At 40.6% G+C, this 21748-nt stretch overlaps 1 protein-coding gene across 1 annotated transcript in view; it reads left to right on the forward strand.

Annotated features, from left to right (window-relative positions):
- The window catches only part of IGF2BP3 (insulin like growth factor 2 mRNA binding protein 3), a 117865-nt gene that overhangs the window by 23975 nt on the left and 72142 nt on the right, over positions 1 to 21748 (forward strand). Inside the window, exon 4 of the mRNA XM_065831242.2 lies at positions 1723 to 1771. Within this exon, the coding sequence (XP_065687314.1) occupies positions 1723 to 1771 (49 nt within the window). The remainder of the gene's footprint in view (positions 1 to 1722; positions 1772 to 21748) is intronic.

Here is a 21748-nt window from a genome sequence, read left to right on the forward strand (position 1 = left end):
AGGACCCAACTTTTAAGTTTCAGGTTGCTGTGTGAGATTATTTTGGTATGTCAGAGCAGTATATCACAACTTTAGGGTGATCATTTTGTAGCAGTATCACTAGCTGAGATTACAGTTTAAGGAAACCTTTGCAGACTTCAAGGAAATTTTCCCTGCTTCCCACTACAGCGAAGCATCTCCTGACTCTTTGCTTTATTGGAAATGAAAGCTTAAATGGGGTTGTGTGTGGTTTGAGGATTTTTTTTTCTCCCTTCCTTGCCTATTTATATGATCAAATCCTGAATTTGGGTCTTACTTGCTTGAGGAGGAGTGAAAACAGCTGAGAAATGCTGCACAACAGAAACCTGCTCATCTTTTCTAGAAAAAGTGCCCCTGTTGTTTGCTTTGCGATTGAGGGTGACACCCCTGTGTGAGGAGAAATTTGGGCAAGACAGTTTTGTGTAGTAAACTCAGGCTGGGCCCTGAACAAAGCCTTTGCAGAGGAGTATTTGAAGATGTAAAACACTCAATGCAGGCCTGTGTGAGTGGTGGTGTTAAGGAAAGGAGCATATTTTAAAAGGATCTGAGGAGGGGGAAAGAAAGCTTTTGATTTTGTTGCTAGATGGGAAAATCTCTAAAACTTGTTTTGTCACAAGATTCTATTGGCCTGTGTAAGTTGAACAAACTCATGCTATAAAAAGTCCTTAAAATGTGAAGGGTTTTTCTGTGAGAGGTCAGTATTGAGCAATTTAAACACTAAAAGTGTGTTTTTGAACACAGGATACTTATTTTAGCTGCTTTGGTGAACTATAAAATGTAGTTGAGACCTTCCAGGCTAGACCACTCTGTGTTGTCCCATCCTCTCTTCCCCAAATCTCAGCAGACTGACCCAACTAGCAAAGCCCTACCTGAGCCCAGCCGAAACTCTGTTAATCTACACATTCTTGTAAATCCCAAGGGCTTTGTGGCATCTCTGGCATTTATTTGTTCTCTTACTTTGGGGGAAGGGAGGAGACAAAGGACTTGGCTGTGGAGGCAACCAGCACACTATCAGGCTTTGCAGTAGCACTTCAAAGTGATTTTTTTTTTTTTTTTTACTAGATAAATGAAAACTGATGTAAATTTGAGGTACAAATACAATTAATTTATGGATTCTTACCCCCTCCCCCCAAACAGAGATGGAGAATGCCAGCTATATAAATGTTAGAATATAGTCTGTTGTTAAGTTTTTGTTAGTCTAATATCAAACCAAATATATTTATACAAATTTATATTATCATCTTTGAAGTGATGTAGAATCCTGAAGTATCATCTTCGTAAATTAAAAAAACAAAAACAAACAAACAAACACAAACACTTAGACACTGTGGAGGGGAATCCAGTACAAATACATGAGATTACTGCACCCATTTATAATGGAGAGAGTTAGATACTGAAGACCTTAAAGCTGAAATAGAAATAGTTTTCAAGAAAAGTGCAGACTTCATGAAATGTAACAGCTGTCAAATGTGTAACAAGTATTTCTGTAATAGCTCTTTGGACTTGAAATAGTTTTGACCCGACATTCCCCCGTCAGTGATCTCTGGGTTTTTTTGAGTTGTGTATTTGGTTTTGTCTCTCTTAGTATGACAGATGCTTAAATGTGGACACTGCTATGTATAGTCTATCTTGCAATAATGTCTTCTTTCTGTGGTGTGTTGTGGCTTTTTTTTTTTTAAACTATTTTCTTTAATTTATCTGCAGGAGTCGGAAGCTTCAGATCAGAAATATCCCGCCTCACTTGCAGTGGGAGGTAGGAAGTTACTTTAAAATTTTATATCTGTGCTTAAAACTGTTTCTGTCTCTCTCTTTATCCATGAGACTTTTCCCCTTCCCCCACCTTTCACTTGCTTTGCACACACCACCCATTCTGTTCTGGGGAAAAGTCCTTTGGAAGAGGGAACAATAGAGCCTTCTAAGCAATTCAGATAACTGCCTTCATTTCTGCTCTCCGTTGAAATGGATTCTTTGGTGAATGCTGATTTCCTGATTCAGTCAGTCACTCTCTTTGACTGAAAGCTTGTCTGTTTTGGACCTTACTGGTGTGTGAGTTCAGTAAAGCTAATGTAAATTCATATTTAAATACTTGGCCAAAACATTTGCAAAAGCAGAAACTTAATGCTGATCCTTTTTCTTTGCTATTTTTTTTCCTCTATAGTGATGTTATTATGGTAAATTGTTCATTCATGCTATTACAGTTATTGGCTCTCACTGATATATGCTATAATTGCTGTTTACACTCCCCAAATAGTGTTATGATTTTTGTAGTAGCTGGTCTACTGGGAAAAGGGATCAGTTTACTGTTTTTCTACCTTGTGTGTGTTTAAAATGTTTTTGTTTTATTAGTGGTAAGTCATCCTTTTGTCTGAGGGAGAATGGAGGGTTTGAGGACAAAGCTCCAGTAGCAGTAGCGTTGTTCTCTGACCAGGTTTGGTCTGCTGCCTTCGTCTCCCTTCCCGTCTGCAGCTACTTTTGTTGCTCTGCCTAGTTGCTTTCTAGCTTTGGAGAAAAATGGCAGCACTGCTGTGTCTACCATAGGCTGCCGCAGGATATCTGTGAGGTATCAACACACACCACATTGCTTCAGTCTGTCCATATAAGCATTTCCTCTGGTCTTCCCAAACCTTGTGCTCCCCTCAGTTGACCTGTGTCTACCAGATACCTTCTATTTCAAATTTATAATTGCCTTTTTTTTTTTTTTTGTCAAGCTTTTGGTAAGAGTAGTAATGGAAATGGTTGAGTGTGAATGATGTGAGGATCAACTTACCTTTTGCTGTTATACAAACTTCCTCTGAGGATTTTATGTAGGAATACTGGGTATCAAAACAGAGGCATATGATTCAGGTAAATGCAAATAAACACAGAGGTGAGCACTGTTGAGCAGAGTACATCACAATTATTCTACCTGCTCATCCCTCCTTTCATGTATTTAGATACCTGTAACATACAAGCAGTAATAGCTAACCTGTTTCCCGTATGCTTCCTGATGTTTAAGTGACTTCCCTCTCTTCCTCCATTGCTGCAGTTTCAGTGGGGACATCTGATCTTGTACAGATTCCCTCTGCCCCACCTTTTAAGAACACTCTTGTCTTCCCAAGGAAAAGTTAAAACGGTCCCTATGAAAATCATTTCAACCTTGCCTAGTTGTCCTGAAGTTGCTCCTACAGACCTGACCTGTCTGGGCATAGAATTTAGAGAGACAAGGTCCTGAAATAATTTAAACTATACTTTTGCTTTTTCTTACAACATCAGGGCTGTTTGCCAAGTATGGTTTGTCCACAAACTTCCCAAAGTTTTCTTTTTAAGTGCCAGTGTTTTGTTACTTCTGCACCAAGCAGGTAAGTTTTGTATGTTCTCAAAAGAGTACTGATGACAAAGTACAGCAACTGATGATTAAACTAATCAGAAATTGTCTTATATCAAGCTTATCTTGGGCTATGGTATCTTTCTTTGGTGCTAAAAGACCTTGCAAAAGCTTCTTTTGAGCTCTGTAAGAAAGTTTTGGATGATCCCTCATTAAAATAAGTCTGTCTTGCAGACAGTTGCTTGTAGGGAGAGTAAAAATTTATCCGCACAGACACAGATTTATATTGAAGTAGTGTTCTTGCATAATGTTTTCTGAGGGGATGGTGTGTGTGGCAGCTGGAGCAATTTTACTTAAATGGTCTCTTATAGTCCCTCTGTGCCAATCTGCTTGCCTCATCACTACTTTGTTAATTGCTTGAATCAAGATTGACTTCTTCTAATAGGTGTGAAATCCTTAAAACCACCTTAAAAAACAACTAGTGGAAGAGGTGTCTAGGTTAGTTCAGTCTATCAGCCCTCACGTATGTTTGCTATCAAAATACAGAAAAACATCTAGTACCCTGTAAGACCTTTCTTTTTTTTTTTTTTTTTTTTACAGTGACATAGGGATATGTGAAAAGAATGGAAGAAAGACTATTGTTTCTGTGAATTTTTTTCCTGGTATAACCAGTATTAAGAAGATTACTTTTCCATTCTTCACAAAAGCTTTTTTCTTGAACAATTATTTCATCAGACTTTGTCATAATTTTGTTCTTTATAGAAAAGCATTTTACATGGTAAGCCTACAGATGTGTCCCTAGCAGGTAGTGTACATGCCTTCAGTCTGGTGCTTTGGCTGTTCTTGTCACCAGTGTGTCACACAGTGGTACATGTGGGATTGGGACCCAGCAAAAGGTCTCTGAGCCTACCTGCACCCAGCAGAGATGGTCCTTGGCTTAGAACAAATTCCCCACAAAACCTCTTATTATAAGGAGGGCATCCATAGCGTTCTCAAATGCACCTCGTTGGCTCTGGAGAAAGCAGGTCTACAAGGGCAGTAGGGATGCTGGTCCCACAGGGATGTAGCTGAACTACTTGTAGTGTGAAGTTTAACAGAGTTTGATAGTAGCTCCCACTCCTGAGGACCTCCAAGAATAGTATTGCCTCCTAGTATTCAAAACCAGAAAAATTGTTCAGGCAACAAGTTGAAGCTTAATCTGAATTGTGAATGTTCTGCGATACAGCAGCTGACGAAGGCCTTCCGTCACTGATATAGGTGCTTTGTTCTCTGTGCAGATGGGAGCTGGTTCTTAAGATTAATGAAAAGCTGAGGTAAATGAATTTCCTGTGAAAACCTTGAAACAGTTCCACTGATTTACCTTCTTTCTAAGATGCACATGTGTCTATCTAGTGCCTTTAGTTGCACAGAAAAGAGAAAACACTGAACTTTAGTGGTAAGGAAAACTTGACTTCTCCTTGGAACACTTATGTGAAGTAGGACACTTGACCCATAGTTATTCCATATGGATTGGCAAATAAACAGTGGATGCAAATAACAACAGAGTAACAAGAATTTATTAATGACTTTTCAAATATATGAATTCACATTAACTATTTGCCTTTTTGACCGCCTTTTTGGATAAAAATGTTACAACTAGTTGAAGCTGCTGAACATAATGCTGACTCTTAAAACCAGCCATAGCAATTGGACTTGTATTTGTTTCCTCTTTCTAATGTAAGAGTTCATTGTGTACTTATCACACCAACATGGTGTAAGTAAAAGAGACCATATTCAGGGCTAAGTGGCACAAGAAAGGTAGATTGTGACCTGCTGTAGTCTCCTGAGTTGCTACATTGGAACAAAACCACAAGGTTGCTATCCTGAAGAGCTCGCTCTTAAAGTGCAGCTGTAAATGTTATAATTGTAAAGTATTCTAAGGTATTTAAGGTGAAGTTTGTGCAAAACTTGCCTGGTAACTAATTTGAACTTCACAAGAAGATTTTGGCAAGGTTCTGCAGGTTTCTGTACTTGTGGGTTGGATACTCTTGCACTCCTTGTCCAGCCAGGAGAAACTGGAGCTGGAGGGAAGGCAACATCTCTGTCTGGATGAAGAAAATGTAGGACTTGCCTCAGACTGAAACTGGTGTTTGGACTGGTAGGGGCTTATCCAGGATCATGTTCTCTACTCATCCAGGAGGTCATTTGCATTTTCCCCCTTCCCTCAGTGGTCTGTCTGGGTTTGAGGACTCTGGATCAGTGTCCATGTTCTGTAAAAGCATCATCCCTTTTGGAATGCATTTTCTTCCTTTTATTCTGCTTGGCATATAAAGAGCATATAGGGGTTAATGTGACAATTTAGTAATTTGAAGAACATGTGCATGATCAGATTTTATTTTTCAAGTGAATCAGTTTCACTTGTTACAAAGTTTAATTGGTGAAGCAAACCCTCAAACAATTAGTGTGCCTTTCTTAGTGATAGGTGGGTCTCATTTTTTAACCCTTTTCTTCTCCTTACTCATAAAATACAAAAGCCCAGATTGATGCTAAGAATCATGACAAGTGAAGGATTTGGCATGTCACTTTTTCCCATTCTCCACACACTTCAGTCTCATCTCTTTCTCATTGGAAACAAGCACCCTGTCTCTGTGCTCTCTGCAGAAAAGTAAATAGATGTCTACTGCTCGTTCTTGAACTGTGGTGTGTAACTTACTGTCTTGACTCCTAATTTGTAACCGCAAGTAATTTCTAACTTCAGTTTGTGAGTATTGTGATTTAAAACTGAAGTACCTAGAGTTTGTTTTGGTTCAGCATGGAAAGGATCCAAGTAGGATTCTTCTGAGACAGAACCATTACATGAAATGTCACCTTTTTTTTTTCTTTCTTTTAAAGCATTTTCAAACTAGCTTCCTTGGTGTAGAAGATGCCTCCAGAGATTTTTTTTTTCCATGTTTAGCGAACAAAGCGCTAGAGAACAGACTTTAAGGACACAGATGGTGCCAGAAACAGCACTTGCTGGCTCAGCAGGAAGGTAGCTGGTAAAGAGTTCCCACTTATCTTCTGTGAGTTTATTTCCTTATTGGTTTGTAAGTAGCAGATAAACAGATACAGTGTTGATGAACTTTGTAACAAAAAAGGTAGACAAGAAGCCCAGACTGTAGAGTGTGAACCTGTTGGCTGAGCATGGAAGCAAGAAAAACGTGGTGAGTGCGTATTCCTGGCTTTGCTGTGAGACTTGCAGGTTGCTCTTGGGGCCGGAAGCGTGTGAGAAGTGAGGTCTGATTTAGTTCTTCCAAAGGCAAAAGATGTTCCTAAACAGGATTTGCTTTTCCTCACTTTTTCTGGAAAATGAAAAATGGAGTCTCATTGTTATGCTGAGAGCTCTAACATTCTAGATTCTCCAAGCAGAAGTAGTAATAGAAGAGAGTTTCTGCATCAGAGTCAAAATGAGTCCATCTTCTATATTGATATTTCTGTCAAGAAATGTTCAAACCATCTCCATCCATCTGAATACTTTGTAAGACAACTTTCAGTTTCTTTAAAAGTATGGAGAAGATTCTGATTGTGAGTAAACGCTAGTAAGCCTTCTTATAGTGCACGTAACTGTTTGTTCTGAGAATCTGTAGTAGCTTGTGCCACTTCTTTGATTAAAATAGCTAAGCTATGTAGGGTGGGTTGTTTGCTTGTTGGTGTGTGTGTGTGTTTGTTTGTTTTTTTAACCTAGAGGTACAGTGTAAAAACTAATTTTGCCAAATGGTCCCTGTTCATGGTACAGCTTATTATAGAGTACCAAGGATATGAAGAGGACAGGTGGGGAACTTGTGCCTTTTAATAAAGGAAAATAAAACCACGAAACCATTGCCATTAAGAATAAATTAGGATTATACAGAGTAGAAATTTTCTCATAAAGCAAGATATAAAAGGGGTATGCAGGAGTGAGCTGAGCTACAATGAAAAGAATTCTAGAAGGTGAACTGACAGAAAAGAGGTTTAAAATGTATGGAAATATCTTTCACCTCAAGCTTCCTCCAAGAATCCTAACTTAATGTAGTCCCATAAAAATCAAGTATAACTATAAAAATGCTAGCAGAATGTTAAGCATGCACAAATAATCTGCTGCTGCCCACTAGGTGTGGGAATCTCTGGTAGGGATTTCTGTTTTCTGTTTCTTCCTCAGTGTGGTACGTCAGGCATTAAGCTGTACTTTTTGCCAATTACTCCTAGTTCTACTCAGCAGGAGAATAGGGAACATGTTAGTCTGTTCTCTGTAGCAGTCTTTTGCATATTTGAAGACCTATGATGTTTAGAGAAGGTTAAGGAGAGTTTTAAGTTCTTTCAATGTTTTCTCAAGACTCTTATTTCTAGGAAATTTATTGTTCTTAAGTGTCTCATCTGCAATGTCCCATGAGTCTTCACCAGAGTAGTTTCTGCAGTTTAAGATCACTTTGAGCTCCTGTCTTGTCCTCTGATATGTTTGTACTCCATTTCAGCCTTGTGCCATCTTTGAATTTAATAAACACAAACTTGATACAACAGTATATGTAGTTTGCCCTGAAAACCCCTATGAAATGGAGCTCTTTAGTTTTACAGTAGGCTGGGAATGACTATTACATGGTCAACACCTTACCTGCTGTTGTAGTTTTTATCTTATGAGTCTGCTGTAGAGGACAGTGTCGAAAGTCTTCTGAACTGAGATGGCCCACACATAGATTGTTAATTCAGTTGTAATGAGGAACTGGAGAGATTTATCAAGAATTACGCATGCCAAACAGGTTGAATGTCGATTGCCTTCTTATTTTGATTTCCAACTACAGGACAGAGGGTAGAGCAGCCCCTGGGGCCATGCAGAACTCCTGGGCAGCACTGCCTCCTCTGGACTTGGATCTGTGCTCAGGGGAGTGTGGGGGCTGCCTTTGCTCCTCTCCTGCCAAAGGGAAATGAAAGGATGTTCTTTCTGCTATCTGACCTGGGCCCCATGTTCTGAATTTTGTCTGAGATACGCATATTTCCCATCATCTAGCTGGGCTTAGCAGCAGGTGAGGCAATCTGATATGGAAAAGTGATCACGTCAGCGGTAGACCACCCATTTTGCACTTCAGAAAACACACTGGCTCATGTTGGGATTTTAATCACCTGTCTTAATTATAGGGGGTGATATTTACAGGTATATGTGAGGTAAGAAACACCTTTTGCAGGTGTTTAAAATACAGACTGTGGGAGTGAAGGTGCTTGGGTAAACATGCAAATAACCATATTTCTCACTTGGAATGATTTATTCATACAAGTGTGTTGGCTGCAGTGGTGCTGATAATCAACCTACAGTTGTAAATAAGGGGGGGGGGAAAAATCTAACGGGGAAAGTATATATTTTTTTTTAATTCGACTACAGCATTTTTTTTTTACTTTAAAGAGTCAGGATCTTCTTAAAAGTAGCTGATAATGATCGTTTTATCAAATGTCTGCTCCCATCTAAGAGTTAATATCCTAGATGTCCTAAATGAAGATACTTTGCTGTGCTTTTATTATAGTTGTAGGCTTAGAAGAGTAGCATTCTGTTAGTTAACACAGCTTTTTTCTTTAGGAAAATTGTATTGCAGTAGCTTAAGCAAGGAATAGAGAAGCTAGAGGTGAGGTCGGGGCTCTGCTGTGCTAAACACCTAGAAGATACGGAAGGTGGTCTTCCAACCAGAACTAGACATAGTGCTAGTAAAATCTCTCAAACAAATCAGGAGACTCACTAGGTCAGAGCTGGCTTGATGGACATGGTCTAGAGGTATGAAAGTTGCTCTTCTTCCTTCAGGTGTCCAAGGAGATGAGTTGAAAGAGTAGGAAGTGGAAGATATTGGGCTCATGGTGCAGGAAACCTGATACTGGGTGGTTGGTCAGGCAGACACTTTGATTTGTACAGCAGTGGGAAGAAGTTTGGTTGAGCAACTTTTGAAGAAGGTGCTCATGTGTCACAGCTTTTTGGCCAGAATATTAAGCAAGCTGAAATAACTGTTGGCTTCTGTGAATATGCTGAATAGCAAGCTGCAGTGACTTTGAGGCTTGTTTTGAGCTGTGGCCAACCTTACTGTGGAGGGGGCAGGACAGGAATGGAAGAAAGTGACCACTTGGACCTGAGACTTTTAATCTGTTGTCTCATCTGAGTCACACAGCCTTGTGAGTCAGTGAGTTGCCCAGATCTGTGTTGGGGCATGACCTGGTTTTGACTGTGATGGGCTCTAATGTCAAAGCACAGAAAACCAGTGAGTTTTATGTGTTAAATGTGGCCATTCCAACAAAGACATGCAGAAGCTTTGTCTTTAGAGACTGCATTTATGGGCCTATATCTTATTTTTCCTTCTAATGTTCAGTGGGAGACATAGCTAAATGAAGGGTTTAAAAAATAAATAAAGGAATGATTCAGTGTGACTGTTTGATCAGTGAGACCGTTTGATCCAAACTTTTCCACCCATCCAAATTTGTTCCATCCTGTGACTGAGATGAGAAAAATTCTGTTTTCATGACTAGATTTTGATCTTCTAGGATAAAGGGAGGCACAACCTGTAATGTCTTAACTTTTCAGAAGTGTTCTAATATTTAAAGCAGCTACTAGTGTGCAAGAATTTTGTCATTGTCATCATGGGGTTGTTTGGCACTGTTAGAACAATGTGTTGCTCATAAGGCTAGAATAATATGGTTATTTGTTTACCCTACCACTAACAGTGACTCCAAAACTTGAGAAAACCTAAAAGACACACAAGATTTGCTTGGTTCAAAACACTTTTTGAGAAAGCAACCACCAAATCTTGCTTTTTATTTACAATTCTAAAAAGGTGTTTGTGAAGACCTTTTGTTCAAGGGCTCAGTTGCCACAGTCTTGCACCACTTAGCTATAATTTTTACTTAAGGAGTCACTTTAATCACGGTGCAACCTCTTTATCCAGTGTTGTATCATGTCCTTTCATGGAATTGCAAAACCATTCAGGTTGGAAGTGATCTCAGAAGGCCTATAGTCCAAGGCAGGGTCTGTATAGAATTCAAACCACACTGCTTAGGGTGTTGCTCAGTCTTGGAAACCTCTAGGAATGCAGTTTTCACAACATCTCTGTGTGACTGCTTCTAGGGATTAATTATTTTATTTATGTGAATTGTTTTCCTTATACTTGGTGATAACATCTGTTGTGTCAATTTAAGGCTGTTGTCTCTTGTCCTCCCACCCTGTACCTCTTCTTAGAGAGCTCTGGGGCAGGCTGCTGCCACACTCCCCTCAAAACTGTCTGTTCTTGGGCTCAGCAAGACCAGTTCCCTCAGATTCTCCTCACTGCGAATATGCTCCAGTCCCCAACCATCTTGGTGGCCATTCACTGAACTCATTCCAGGTTTTCAATGTAGGTCTTGTACTGGGGGTCCCGAAACTGGATGCAGTATCTATATGTGAGTAATTATCCTCTTTTACCCAGGTTTCATTAACTTTCCTCCATCCATTGCCTGTGCTGCTGTTAACACAGTCCAGGTTGTTATTGACCTTCTTTGATGCCAAGACACAAAGTGGCTCATGTTCAGTTCACTGCCCACCAATACCCCACATGGTCTTTTCAGCAGAGCAGCTCCCCAACCAGTCAGTCCTTGGCCTGTATCAGTGTGCAGGTGATTATTCCTTCCCTGGTGCAGGACTTTGCATTTGTCCTTGTTAAATTTAATCAGGCTGTTGTTGTTCCGTTGTTCCACTCCTCTGCCCTGCTTAGGTCTCTCTGGGTGGCAGTCCTGCCCTCTGGCTTGTTGACAGCTCCCCTCATTTTGTTCTCATCCCCACACTTGAGGAGAACATGCTACAACACCTCCTCTGGGTCATCAATAATGACGCAAAGCAGGACAGGCCCTGGGACAAATCACTTGTGACTGTCCTACAGGCAGAGCGTGGCCAGGTGAAGTACTGTCCTCTGAGTCCAACGGTTATTCATTATACCATTATTGTTTGAAATTAAGCTGAACATGGAATATCTGCAAGTCTGTCACCTGCATGCATAGGAGGGGAAACACGTCTGGGAATGGTATTGCATCTCTGCAGACAGAACTTAGGCTGCATGCCATTGCTGGCTAAATTTCCTTAAACACAATGATAAATTAACTGATTGTTTAAACCACCCTTAAGTGAGAGAGCCTGGAAGTGAAATAAGCAGCACTAACACACTGCTGCCTTCTTCATTTCATCTGTAACTACGCAGTGGCCTTGTTTCTCACCGGTACTCTTAATACCATTAAAAAAAACAAACTACCAAAGGATTCCTTGGCGAAAAGTACACCTTCTGAAAACTCCTTCCATTTTGAATGCAAGTTGTAATGAAAGTCCAAACATATCTTTTTGACCTATTAATTTTTATTTTTAAGAAAATGTTCTCTTGTCCTTGATAAAGCTGTTGACATAGCTTTTCAGTGTTTTTCATATGTAAACTTGGTCTCTTGTAATTAGTTATCCATGCTGTCTGATATCTTAAGTCTTGCTTACTTTACTTTTTCTCTGTGAAATGAAGAAGCAGTAGTTCTTACAGGTGTTTGGTCTTCAGTGGAAGTGCTGGTTTTAGATGATAGAAGTGCAACCCAAAAATCCTGATGAAATTTGGTGTCAGTACCTTTTTTGTTGGCACATATGAAGCTGCTAGTAAAGCTACATGCTTTTACAAACCTAGATGCCCTTTGGGTGTTGTAAAATTAATGTGATTAAGGAGCTAGTTACTGTTGTCCTGCTCTTGGAGAAGTTCTGAACTAATATCAGTGAATTGCCTTGAAAGAAGTAGTCACTAGCAGGGATTGTCTCTTTAGAATTACTAGTCATATGATTTGAAAATAATTGAAGGAAATGCATAAAGGAGTTGTTCCTCAGGCAAGAATAGGAAAAATGTTCTTAGTTCTTGTAGCCAAAATAATAGAAAAAAATATTAACTTCAAGTGGTCTTGTTGATTCTCTTCTTAATCCACTTATCCAGTTTTTGCACAAAGAATATAAACCCAGCAATGATGGGTCAGAAAAAAGGTTTCTGTGAAGTCCTATATCCCACCCTTGGGAAAGATGCAAGAATAAGGGCAAGGGTACAGTGATAGGTCACCAGAGCAGCCTCTTGGCTTTCAATGTTTTGCAGCTCTGTAACTTACTGACCCAGAAATGGTGCCTTTGACTTCGAGAAATTAATCTAGAGCTTCTACAAACATGTTCTCAAAGCAGTGCAAACGTGTAGCATCCACAAGATACTGCAGTGAGGAATTGTATAGGTTTAGGGTGTGTTGCAGGAAGAACCATCTCATCTCACATGCTTTGAATTTCTACCTGCCTCCCAGCTCCTGTACTGCAGGGAACAGTGAATAGTAGTAACTCTGACATTTTTCTCCATCTTTACTTCCCCTATTTCAAGGACCTTTATTCCTCACCTACTACTTTTCCAGGCTGAAGACCCATAGCCTGTTTCATTGTTTTTGTGTGGAAGCTGTTCCTTATCCTTTGATTACCTTTGTCCAACTCTTGGAAATTCTACTAAGTGATTTCAAGCTGAGGGACAGAATCTGCACACAACTATGTCGTTCATTTTAGGTTATTTCATTTTATGGAGATAGTTGTCATCAGAGATGTCAGTGTATGTCTTAGTGGTTTGTTTTGTGTGTTTTTGTTTTTGTTTTTGTTTTTTTTTTCTTTAAAACATAACAACAAAACCACACCAAAAACACAAACAAAAACCCCACACCAAACCTGCAGTGAAACCAGTGGAAAGCTAATTGGTGGAATGGGGTTTTCTGCTTATGTCTCAAGAGATAAGAAGACTTCTTCATGACAGCAATGGGAAAAATTGACACTATCAGTAGTGCAGATCCACCTCTGAGCTTGCTGTTGTTTTCCTGGAAATGTTATATTTGAATCATACGCATATCACATGTTGACCTAACTTTATGCAACTGGCTTCTGTGTGGAGGGAAATAAAATGTGCTTATTTCCAATGGGCTGACTAGTTCCAGCCCAGCTGATTCTATAAGGCAATGGCAGTTGGCACATCTCTCCTCACACTTGTGCTTTGGCGTGTGGAGTGGTGGTGTCTTGTTCGCTAGAAATCTAGAAAGTGGCTGTCAGGTTACTTCTCTGATGAGCAAGTCTGCTGAGGCTGTTGCAAAGGCTGTTGTGCCACTGCTGCTACAAGCCTTCTGCTTCGTGGCTGCTGGTACAAGTGCACTGGTTCCCTGCCTCTGTGTTCCTCTTCCACAGCGATTGCTTTGATTGTGGTCTTGAACTTGACTGTTCTAGACTGCAGCCCCACCTGTGTCTTTTCTCGCAGCACCAACATACTTTCATGTAGAGCTACAGAAAAAAATGGAATTATTTCTTGTATGTGTGGGGAAAATGAATAACAGGAGCTCAGCTGTAGGATCTCCTGCAGAAAGAGAGAAACACATGACAAGCAGTGAAACTGTTGTACCAAGCAAGGGGAAATGCCACAGGCTTATGGGAGGGCAAGAGATGCCAACACAATCTGTATCCTGCAATGTCATCCAGCAGCCAGTGCTCGCTGCAAGATTCTGGATGCTGTGGTGGGTCAGGTACTGGCCGCTGATTTGGGGCTTTGGAAAGCAGCAGTGAGGATGTGGAGAATAGCTAGGAGCTCTTTAAGATCTAGGTGAACACCAACCAAGCCAAAAGCTGCTGAGCAGAGAGAAGGGAGATGGAGCTGTATTATTGTATTTCTTTTTAAAAAGTTTGTGTTATTTGGAAGCCTGAAGGCTCCCTCTGATCCTGTGTCTCAAATTGTTAGACAAGTACATGTGGGCAGGGAAGGGAGGGAATAGAACTTGAAATAGCTCCCTTATTTTCAGATGCTTTGGATGTTGTGGCAATCGAAAGAGGGGATGTGACTAAAAGCCATCAAAACCACTTCCAAACACATGCCTTTTAATGGGGTAAATGAGCAGGGTTTTTAGAACATAATGCAAACAGGAAATCACTCTGAAAACTGGCCCACTATTAACTTGGGGGGGGGGAAGATATATTAAAACTAGCCTTGCAAACAGCCACCTGGGGATGGGGATTTAATGCATGTGTAAGAAAAGAATCCAAATCAACATTTCTTGGGACACCTTTTATTGGGTATTGGGTGTTTTTGTTGCTCTGAGTAATACAGTCAGGCTGTTATGTGAGTAGTAGATAGCTGCTCATGCAACACTTTTGCTTATTTACTCTCACATAGTTCCCTTACTGAACTCATAGTTATCCAATGTGAGCAGCAACCAGGAGGCCAACCTCAACTATGTAATCTGAAGTGGAGGGTTATAATGACGGCTCCTAGGTAGGTGTTCTTCAGTCCTTTGTTGCGTTGGAGGTATAAATAAATCTGTAGCCTTCAACTCATTGCGTATAGCAGCTGTTGCCCTTTTGGATGTTGTCTGAGTTGTGAATCTGCTGTCAATGTCAATGTATGCTAGTGTCCTTGTGTAGATTCAGCAGGCTTTGGTCTGGGAAACATGCTACCTTCTCAGCACACCTTTTATTTTCTTAGCATGCTGCTTTCTGGTAACTGTTTCTCCACCCAAATGTGTAGAAATCTACAGGAACCATTCATGCAAGCTTAGAAGTGATGTTTATTGCATCCTAACTACAGGACTCTTGAGTATGTGACTTCTGTGGACCTGTAGCATTCTTGCAGGCAATGTGGTATCAGCTCCTTATCCCTAACTTTGATTTGTGGGTGTTGGTTTTTGTACTCCAAATGGTTCCTGGTTTGGGTTACTATCACAAACTGGGATGAACTGTTAAGTACTTGAGTGACTGCATCTTTTATAGGAAACTTTTTTGTTGCCCTTTCATATCAGTCTCTTACATTCAGTAATCAGTGTACATTGTTATCCATGAGTAGGTTTAGGTTTCATACCCAGGAGGCATTTGTTCCTGGTGACAATCTCTTTTTTTTTTTTTTTTTTACACATGTAGTAGAAGAAACAGTGCAGGGGGGGAGGGATACTGAAGACTTCAAGTGACTTCATGTCTGGGACTGCAATGGGAGTGGTGGAGGGAATTCATGACAGATTAGAAATTGGGAGACTTCCATCTGTGTGATCTCCAATGAGTTGTGATGGACTGCAAACATCTTTAGGAATATATGCAGATGGCTGCATAGCATGTATCAACTTCTCTTAGCTATGCTGTGTGTACCCACTACAACCATCCCTCAGATATCTGAAGTCCACAGCTCACTGGCTGTGAAATTTGTTGTGGGATCTAGAAGTGTGGAAGGACTATAAGATGTATCAGAAGAGAGCCTAAACTTTTGCCAGCTCAAGAGTTGAGAGGAGGAAAATAAACCAAACCAAACCACCTGGTGTTGCTGCTAAATGTTAGAGACGAGTACCTGTGACTTCCACAGCTTTGCTACATGACTTTTGATCTAAGGCAATGTCCAGTGATGCCTTTGTACTCTGTAAAAATCCAAATGTTGGTGGTGGTTTTGTGTGGCTGGATGTTATGAAAGTAACTTTTGTCTTCATGAAACAGGAGAGCTTTCAAAGTGGTGTCTTTACCTGACTAATGAAATATGTTAACCTGCTTCAACATGGAAGTGTGGTTTTATTTACAAAACAGATCTAAGCTATGCAATGCTTTGTTTCAGCTTGTCAAACTGTGGTCTTCCAGCTTCCCTGGGTTGTGTGAGCTATTGATGTGTTCACAACTGTCCTTTATGTCTTGCTGTTTAAAGTCGGCAGGCAGCCCTCTCCTCTGTCCTTCTGGGAAGCTGCTGTCTGTTGCAAAAGCAAAGACAGGAACAACTTATTTTCTCCCTACAGTAGGAATACTTTATTTTTTTCAGATCGTATGTACTTGCATGCCAACAGTTCCCATTAATTTGTCAGAATCAGCTTGTTTAGCCGTCACCTTTCCGATTGTTCATGTTTCCATTGTGAAATTGCTATTGATTTCTCCAAACGACAGCATATTATAACGCAGCTTCACAGAGGTGAGTCAAGCAACAGGTTATTGAGGCTGTAACACACAAGGGATGTTAGAGCCACAGTCTCCAGCATCCTTGGACTGAGCTGGATGCTCTGCATTGTTCCCAGTCCTTCTGCGTGGTATTAGCTTCTGAGCTTTACGGGATTAAAAGCACGGTTCCACTACATGTTGCTTGTTAGAGATCTGTCCTCTGCTTGACAAAGGAGGTACAACACTGTCTTCTGCATTTTTGCTGCAGTGAGACCAGCTATTTTCGTAGTTGATGGGAGCTTCACAAATGCAGAAGATACCTTCTGGCCTTGATATCAGGAAGGGGGCTCATCACGTTCCTCTGGCCATAGGTGATTTCCTGTGCTGGGGTAGTGGTGAATCTGAAAGTTTGCCACTGGTGATGCCAGGCTGCTGATGCAAAGCTGCTTGGAGCTGCCCCCAGGCTTCTGTAAGGCAGGAGGTGTTTTTCTGGCCTGAGGGGCAACAGGTTTCTGATGGCAGAGCACACAAGCGCCTGGGGTGCCCTCCTGTCAGATCACTGCTGCTGCTTCTGAAAGCCATCCCTCATGGTACCCTGGCCAGGAAGGGTCACCATGTGCATTACCCTGTTAATATGGTCACAGACAGGCACTTCTGCAGAATGGGCAGTATGTTTAAGGCCTTTAAAAGTACTTTTAATAAACATGAATGCCACTGGATCAAATATATAAACGAAAACACCACAGAGGTTCTGACTTGCAGCAGAATTTGTCCCTTCCAGAGTAGCAGGCAGTACAGGTTGTGTGAAAATCGTGGAGTGGAAGTAAAATTATATGCTGATTTCTGTACTGATGCAACTAAAAAAAAGTGTTTGGGGAGTGAGCAGATTGTAGACTGCACTGTAACTAGCAGAGTGACAAACCTTCGAGCTGCAGTGATATTTGACACTTTTGCTCTTTTGGATTTCTCATTTTGGTGGATGTAAATGCCATCAGAAGTGATCGACAGCTGTTCCAGCAGCACTTTCACTACTCCTTAGTGTGTGGTAGAAGAGATGGTGTCTCCAGCCTTCTTACATCTAACCGAATTAAGGTGGTTGGGTTTTGGGACAGAGGAAATCTCCATCTTGCAAGTAATACAAAAAGTTGCCTTCAGTCTTACTGGGAAATTTTCAACCAGTAATGATGGAGCTAGTACATAAAATGTAAGAGTGGGCACCACTGGCTTTTCTTCCAGAGAGCTGCATGTATGTGTGGGGAAATCCCTTAAAAAACCCCTACTTACTTGTGCAGCACATTGGCTTGGTTCACTGTTGCTCCTTTTGGTTCATGGCAAATGTACTATAGCTGTAGCAGGGAAGAGTCTGTGGTTTTTGGAAGTGTTGAAAAATTAAATACCTCTAGATTATTTATCTTTTGTGATCTAATTGAAGTAAATAAAGGCAGCAACTTCCTCGTGAGTTTTCTGTCATTCAGGCAATGGTAAGTTTATAATCAAGTGAAGGATCACTTTAACAATAGTTTCAGGACAGTGATACCATCACATTCAAATTTTGATTAACAAGTTAATTATAGATATTGTATATTAGTTTTGCTCTTCTATTTGACATATTAAAGTTGGCAAAAGGAAAATGTAGATTATAAAAAGATTGAAAATTAAAGTCTGTAGTTCAGTTCCAACATTTCATACACAGTTACTCAAACTTTAAAAAATGCTTTTAAATAGATCTCTCCAGACTGTTAGTCTGATGCCAGCTGAACAGTTCAGGGGTAATTCTATAAAGCAGCAAAACAAATTTTACCATGATACAAATCCCAAATTATGTCTACAAAGAAGAAAAGTTAAAAACTAAAACTTCCCCACCCCCACCCCCCCCCCCCCCCCCGCAACAAAAAACCAACAAAAAACCCCTTCTCTCCTTGTCTTTAAACCTACTAATAAGCATTTTCATAACACTATCTGAAACAAAAAAATTGTGCTTGCCCATGAATTATTCTCTCATTTGAAGCCACTGCCTTCCTCCTTGCAAAGTACTTGCTATTGACCAGTTCAGTTTCTTTCTCTGAGCTGAGCAAAAAGTGAGCCAAGTAATAAGCTTCCCTTAGCTTACCTGTTTTCTAACCTTTCTGATACTGATGTTAATAGAAAAGCAAGTGTAGGTGATACACACGGTCCTGTCGCACACTGAATTTTGTTTTTGCAGCAGGCCATTCAGACTGCAACTTTTAGGCTTTCAAACTGTTGGGTGAAGTTGAAGGCTTACTGCCCCAAAGTAAAACTCCAAGCCTGTGAGTCAACGTCCTGTCCTTTTTTGCTCTGTAATTTCTATTTTGTTTATATTTTAACCCACTATTGGAAGAAGCTGCTTACTTCTTTTCCCCACTCTATTCTCTAATCACATCAGCTACATGGTAACATCCTTATGCTGTATTCCCTGGATGCTTGAGAGATTCCTGGCATTTGGAGGACATGTTGCTTTCCTGGAGCTCTTGCTTCCATCGAAGATCAGGGCAGGAGTGAGGGCAAAGGGCATCTCTTATCCTTGCCCTGTTTGTTGGGGACCAGTATCCAGTGACATTGGTATGGGAAAGGTGTTTTATGAGCTTGAACTAAAGAGCTTTGGATCTGTGTGCATGGATTTTCTAGTTTTTGTGATATCCTGATGCCAAAAGTATAGTGCTTTCCAAATTGTCTGGTAGCAGAAAGCTAGAGGATACAGAGACTGCTACCACACCAGCAGTGCTTGAAGGGCCATAGAGCATGGTTGGGTGGGGGAAGAATCTTAAACCTGCTATTTTTTGGGAGTATGGGGATTCAGTATCTGGAATTATAAAACTGTGAGTCTTTATTCCACAAAAATAGGCTGAAGTGATCTGAAAAACTTTCTCTCTCGTTCTACTAAGAACATGACTTAGTTATAGAAACACTCTAGTTGTTTGTAGATGTAAGAAATGCTTATGGACAGTGCTGAAAATGTCACTTTAGACTTAAGAGACTCCTTCGCTAGCAACTTTGTGGATGTTTTCTATGAATTCAGTCTAAATTTCCTGCTTCTATTTAATTTTAATGAAAATGAGAATTAAGTTTCTAAATAATAAAAAATTCTCTAAAATCAGAACTGAAAGGAAGTTTTTTATTGTGCTGGTCAAAGGAAGTATTCTTAATACAAAGCTTTTATATTCTGTGCTAACCCGCAGCAGGAATCACTGCACCTCTGATAAATGTCAGCATGTATATCAGCTGCACGCAAGATCCTAAATTGCTAAGACTTGATATGTTGTGGCTGTTTTGTGCCTAAAGCCATAACCTATATAATACTCAGCATCCATCAACTGTTTGTGGCGCATTAAGAATGTAAAAAAATCTACAAAGTTGAATACAGAGAAAGGAAGTCACCATAAGTAAGCTTACAACTCCTCATTCTCTATCCATTACTGTCAAGTCATACTATCCTATGGTTTTAGAAGAATATCAGTTGAATTCGGGGGCAGGGGGCAATAAAATAAACTATCAGCACTACAAAAGCTTCCTGCAGAATTGATTGTGGGTCACATTGTTCTGCAAACTACTTTCAGAATCAAATTCGAGGGAGATTTTTGTAGTTCTGCAAATTATCTTTCTGTTCAGAAAAAGCATGAGCAACATTTTCCTTGTTTATGGTTTTCAAGAACTACCCTACCCTGTGCTCATAGAACTGCTCTTCTCACCCCATTGCCTGTGTTGTTGCTTAACTACGCATCAACTGGTTGTAACTAATTTCTAGTGATCAGCAAGTTGTGTGATGCCTGTGTTTTTTCTTGCCAAGGTATGGAGCTCATCTGAGTAGAGGTAACTATCATGCTAATGTGCATTAACTTCTTTATTTTTGCTAGTAATTTTATTAATCTCACAGCTGCCTCTTGCTTGCCTTTGTGGCTTTGGTATATCTAACAGTGTATCTTGCAGAAGTGTTGCTTTTCATTTCCTTCTAAGAGTGATCCAGATGCAGCAATGCTGGCTAAGGAAATCCTGCTGCTTGACTCTGGCTGCAGCTATAAGGGAGTCATTAACATGGTCTTTGTTCCTTTCTGCTGCCCCCCCACCTCCACTACTGTAATTGTCTCCTCCTTTGTGTGTCTTTTAAGCAGCCCAGCCCATTGCAGCTCATCAGTGAGAAGAACTTCGTTCTTGGGAGCAAGAAGACAAAAATTAGAGAGGAACTGTGGGGAAACTTAAAACACATAGGTTTCTCCTTTTGTTTTTCTTCGGGCACAGGGTGTATATAGTAACTTTGGAGTGCACATGAATGTTAAGGTTGTTTCTTGCTGCTAATGGTTACTTCATCAAAAAGATTGCCGAGTGCTGGAAGTACATATTCTACCACCAAAATACATGACCCATGGAGCCAGAGCTTTGTAGGCTACAGATACTGTGGTGCATCCAGCTTGCACTGAAGTGGTGTGATCCAAATTGTCTGTTTTGGGATCATCAAAAAGTCATTTACATAAGCAGGAGATTTGCCTGGGTGCCCTGCAAAAGGGTGATGAGACATTTCTCTGTGTGTGTGTCTGTTTTTGTGTGGTGGTGTGTGTGTTTTTTTTTTTGTTGTTGGAATCTGCAGCTGTGTGTGAATGCAAGACCCTCCATAAACGAAATAATTGTTGGTGTGGTTTCTAGTTTAGGTGAGGAATGCAATTTTTAAAAATATTCCTGAAGTGTTGTGCATTTAGAGACTCATGGCAGTGTGTCCTGCTGCTCACAAAGAGCCCACTTGGTGTTCTGCAGCTCTTCACAGCACCTTCTACAACACTTGAGGGATATTTATGCTCCTCCTGTTGTAACCTGTGATTCTTCATTACAGAGGTTGCCCTTGTCATCCTCCCCTGCTTTCTCTGGGCTGTGCTGCAGTTGGTGGGGCTTGCCAGGGTGTGGAGATGTGGTTTCCAGCCCACAGGAGTCCTCTGGGTGGGTCGGGAGCCGAGCAGCCCTCCCTGGCATCGGCAGACAGGCTCCGCGGGTTCGGTTGAGGCTGAGCCGTTCCTAGAGTGCAAATGCTGTATTTTGTGTGATCTGGACTGGGAGACTGCCCATTTGGCTACACCCTTCCCTCCCTCCCTCAGTGATGGCCCAAAATAAACATTGCGCAAATCATGTGTCCCTCAAACAAGCAATCAGTGAAAATCGCTGTGCTTCCACTAAGATTAAGACTAATCAAAGTGGGCAGTGATTGCAGGAGTCTGGGGCTTTGCTTGGAGTTTGTTCTAATGAAGTCTTTGCTGCCCTAAAAAGGCACCAAAAGAATATGAGATGACACAACCTACAAAAACTTTACCACTAATTGCTTTTTATGTTCTTCTGCTAGACCACAATCTCTTGGTCTCATTTATTTTGGTGGAAAACCCTTCTGGTAAAGAGGAAAATTTTGTGTAGGCTAAGTAGGTAGGAGACGTTAAGTTTCTGCTGGGAGGTGAAACAAAACATGTATGGTAAATGTACTTGAAAATTGTCATAAGTGAGCAAATATTAAAAAAAAA

Source organism: Patagioenas fasciata, chromosome 2 (genome assembly GCF_037038585.1).
Source record: "Patagioenas fasciata isolate bPatFas1 chromosome 2, bPatFas1.hap1, whole genome shotgun sequence".
Classification (NCBI taxonomy): Eukaryota; Metazoa; Chordata; class Aves; order Columbiformes; family Columbidae; genus Patagioenas; species Patagioenas fasciata.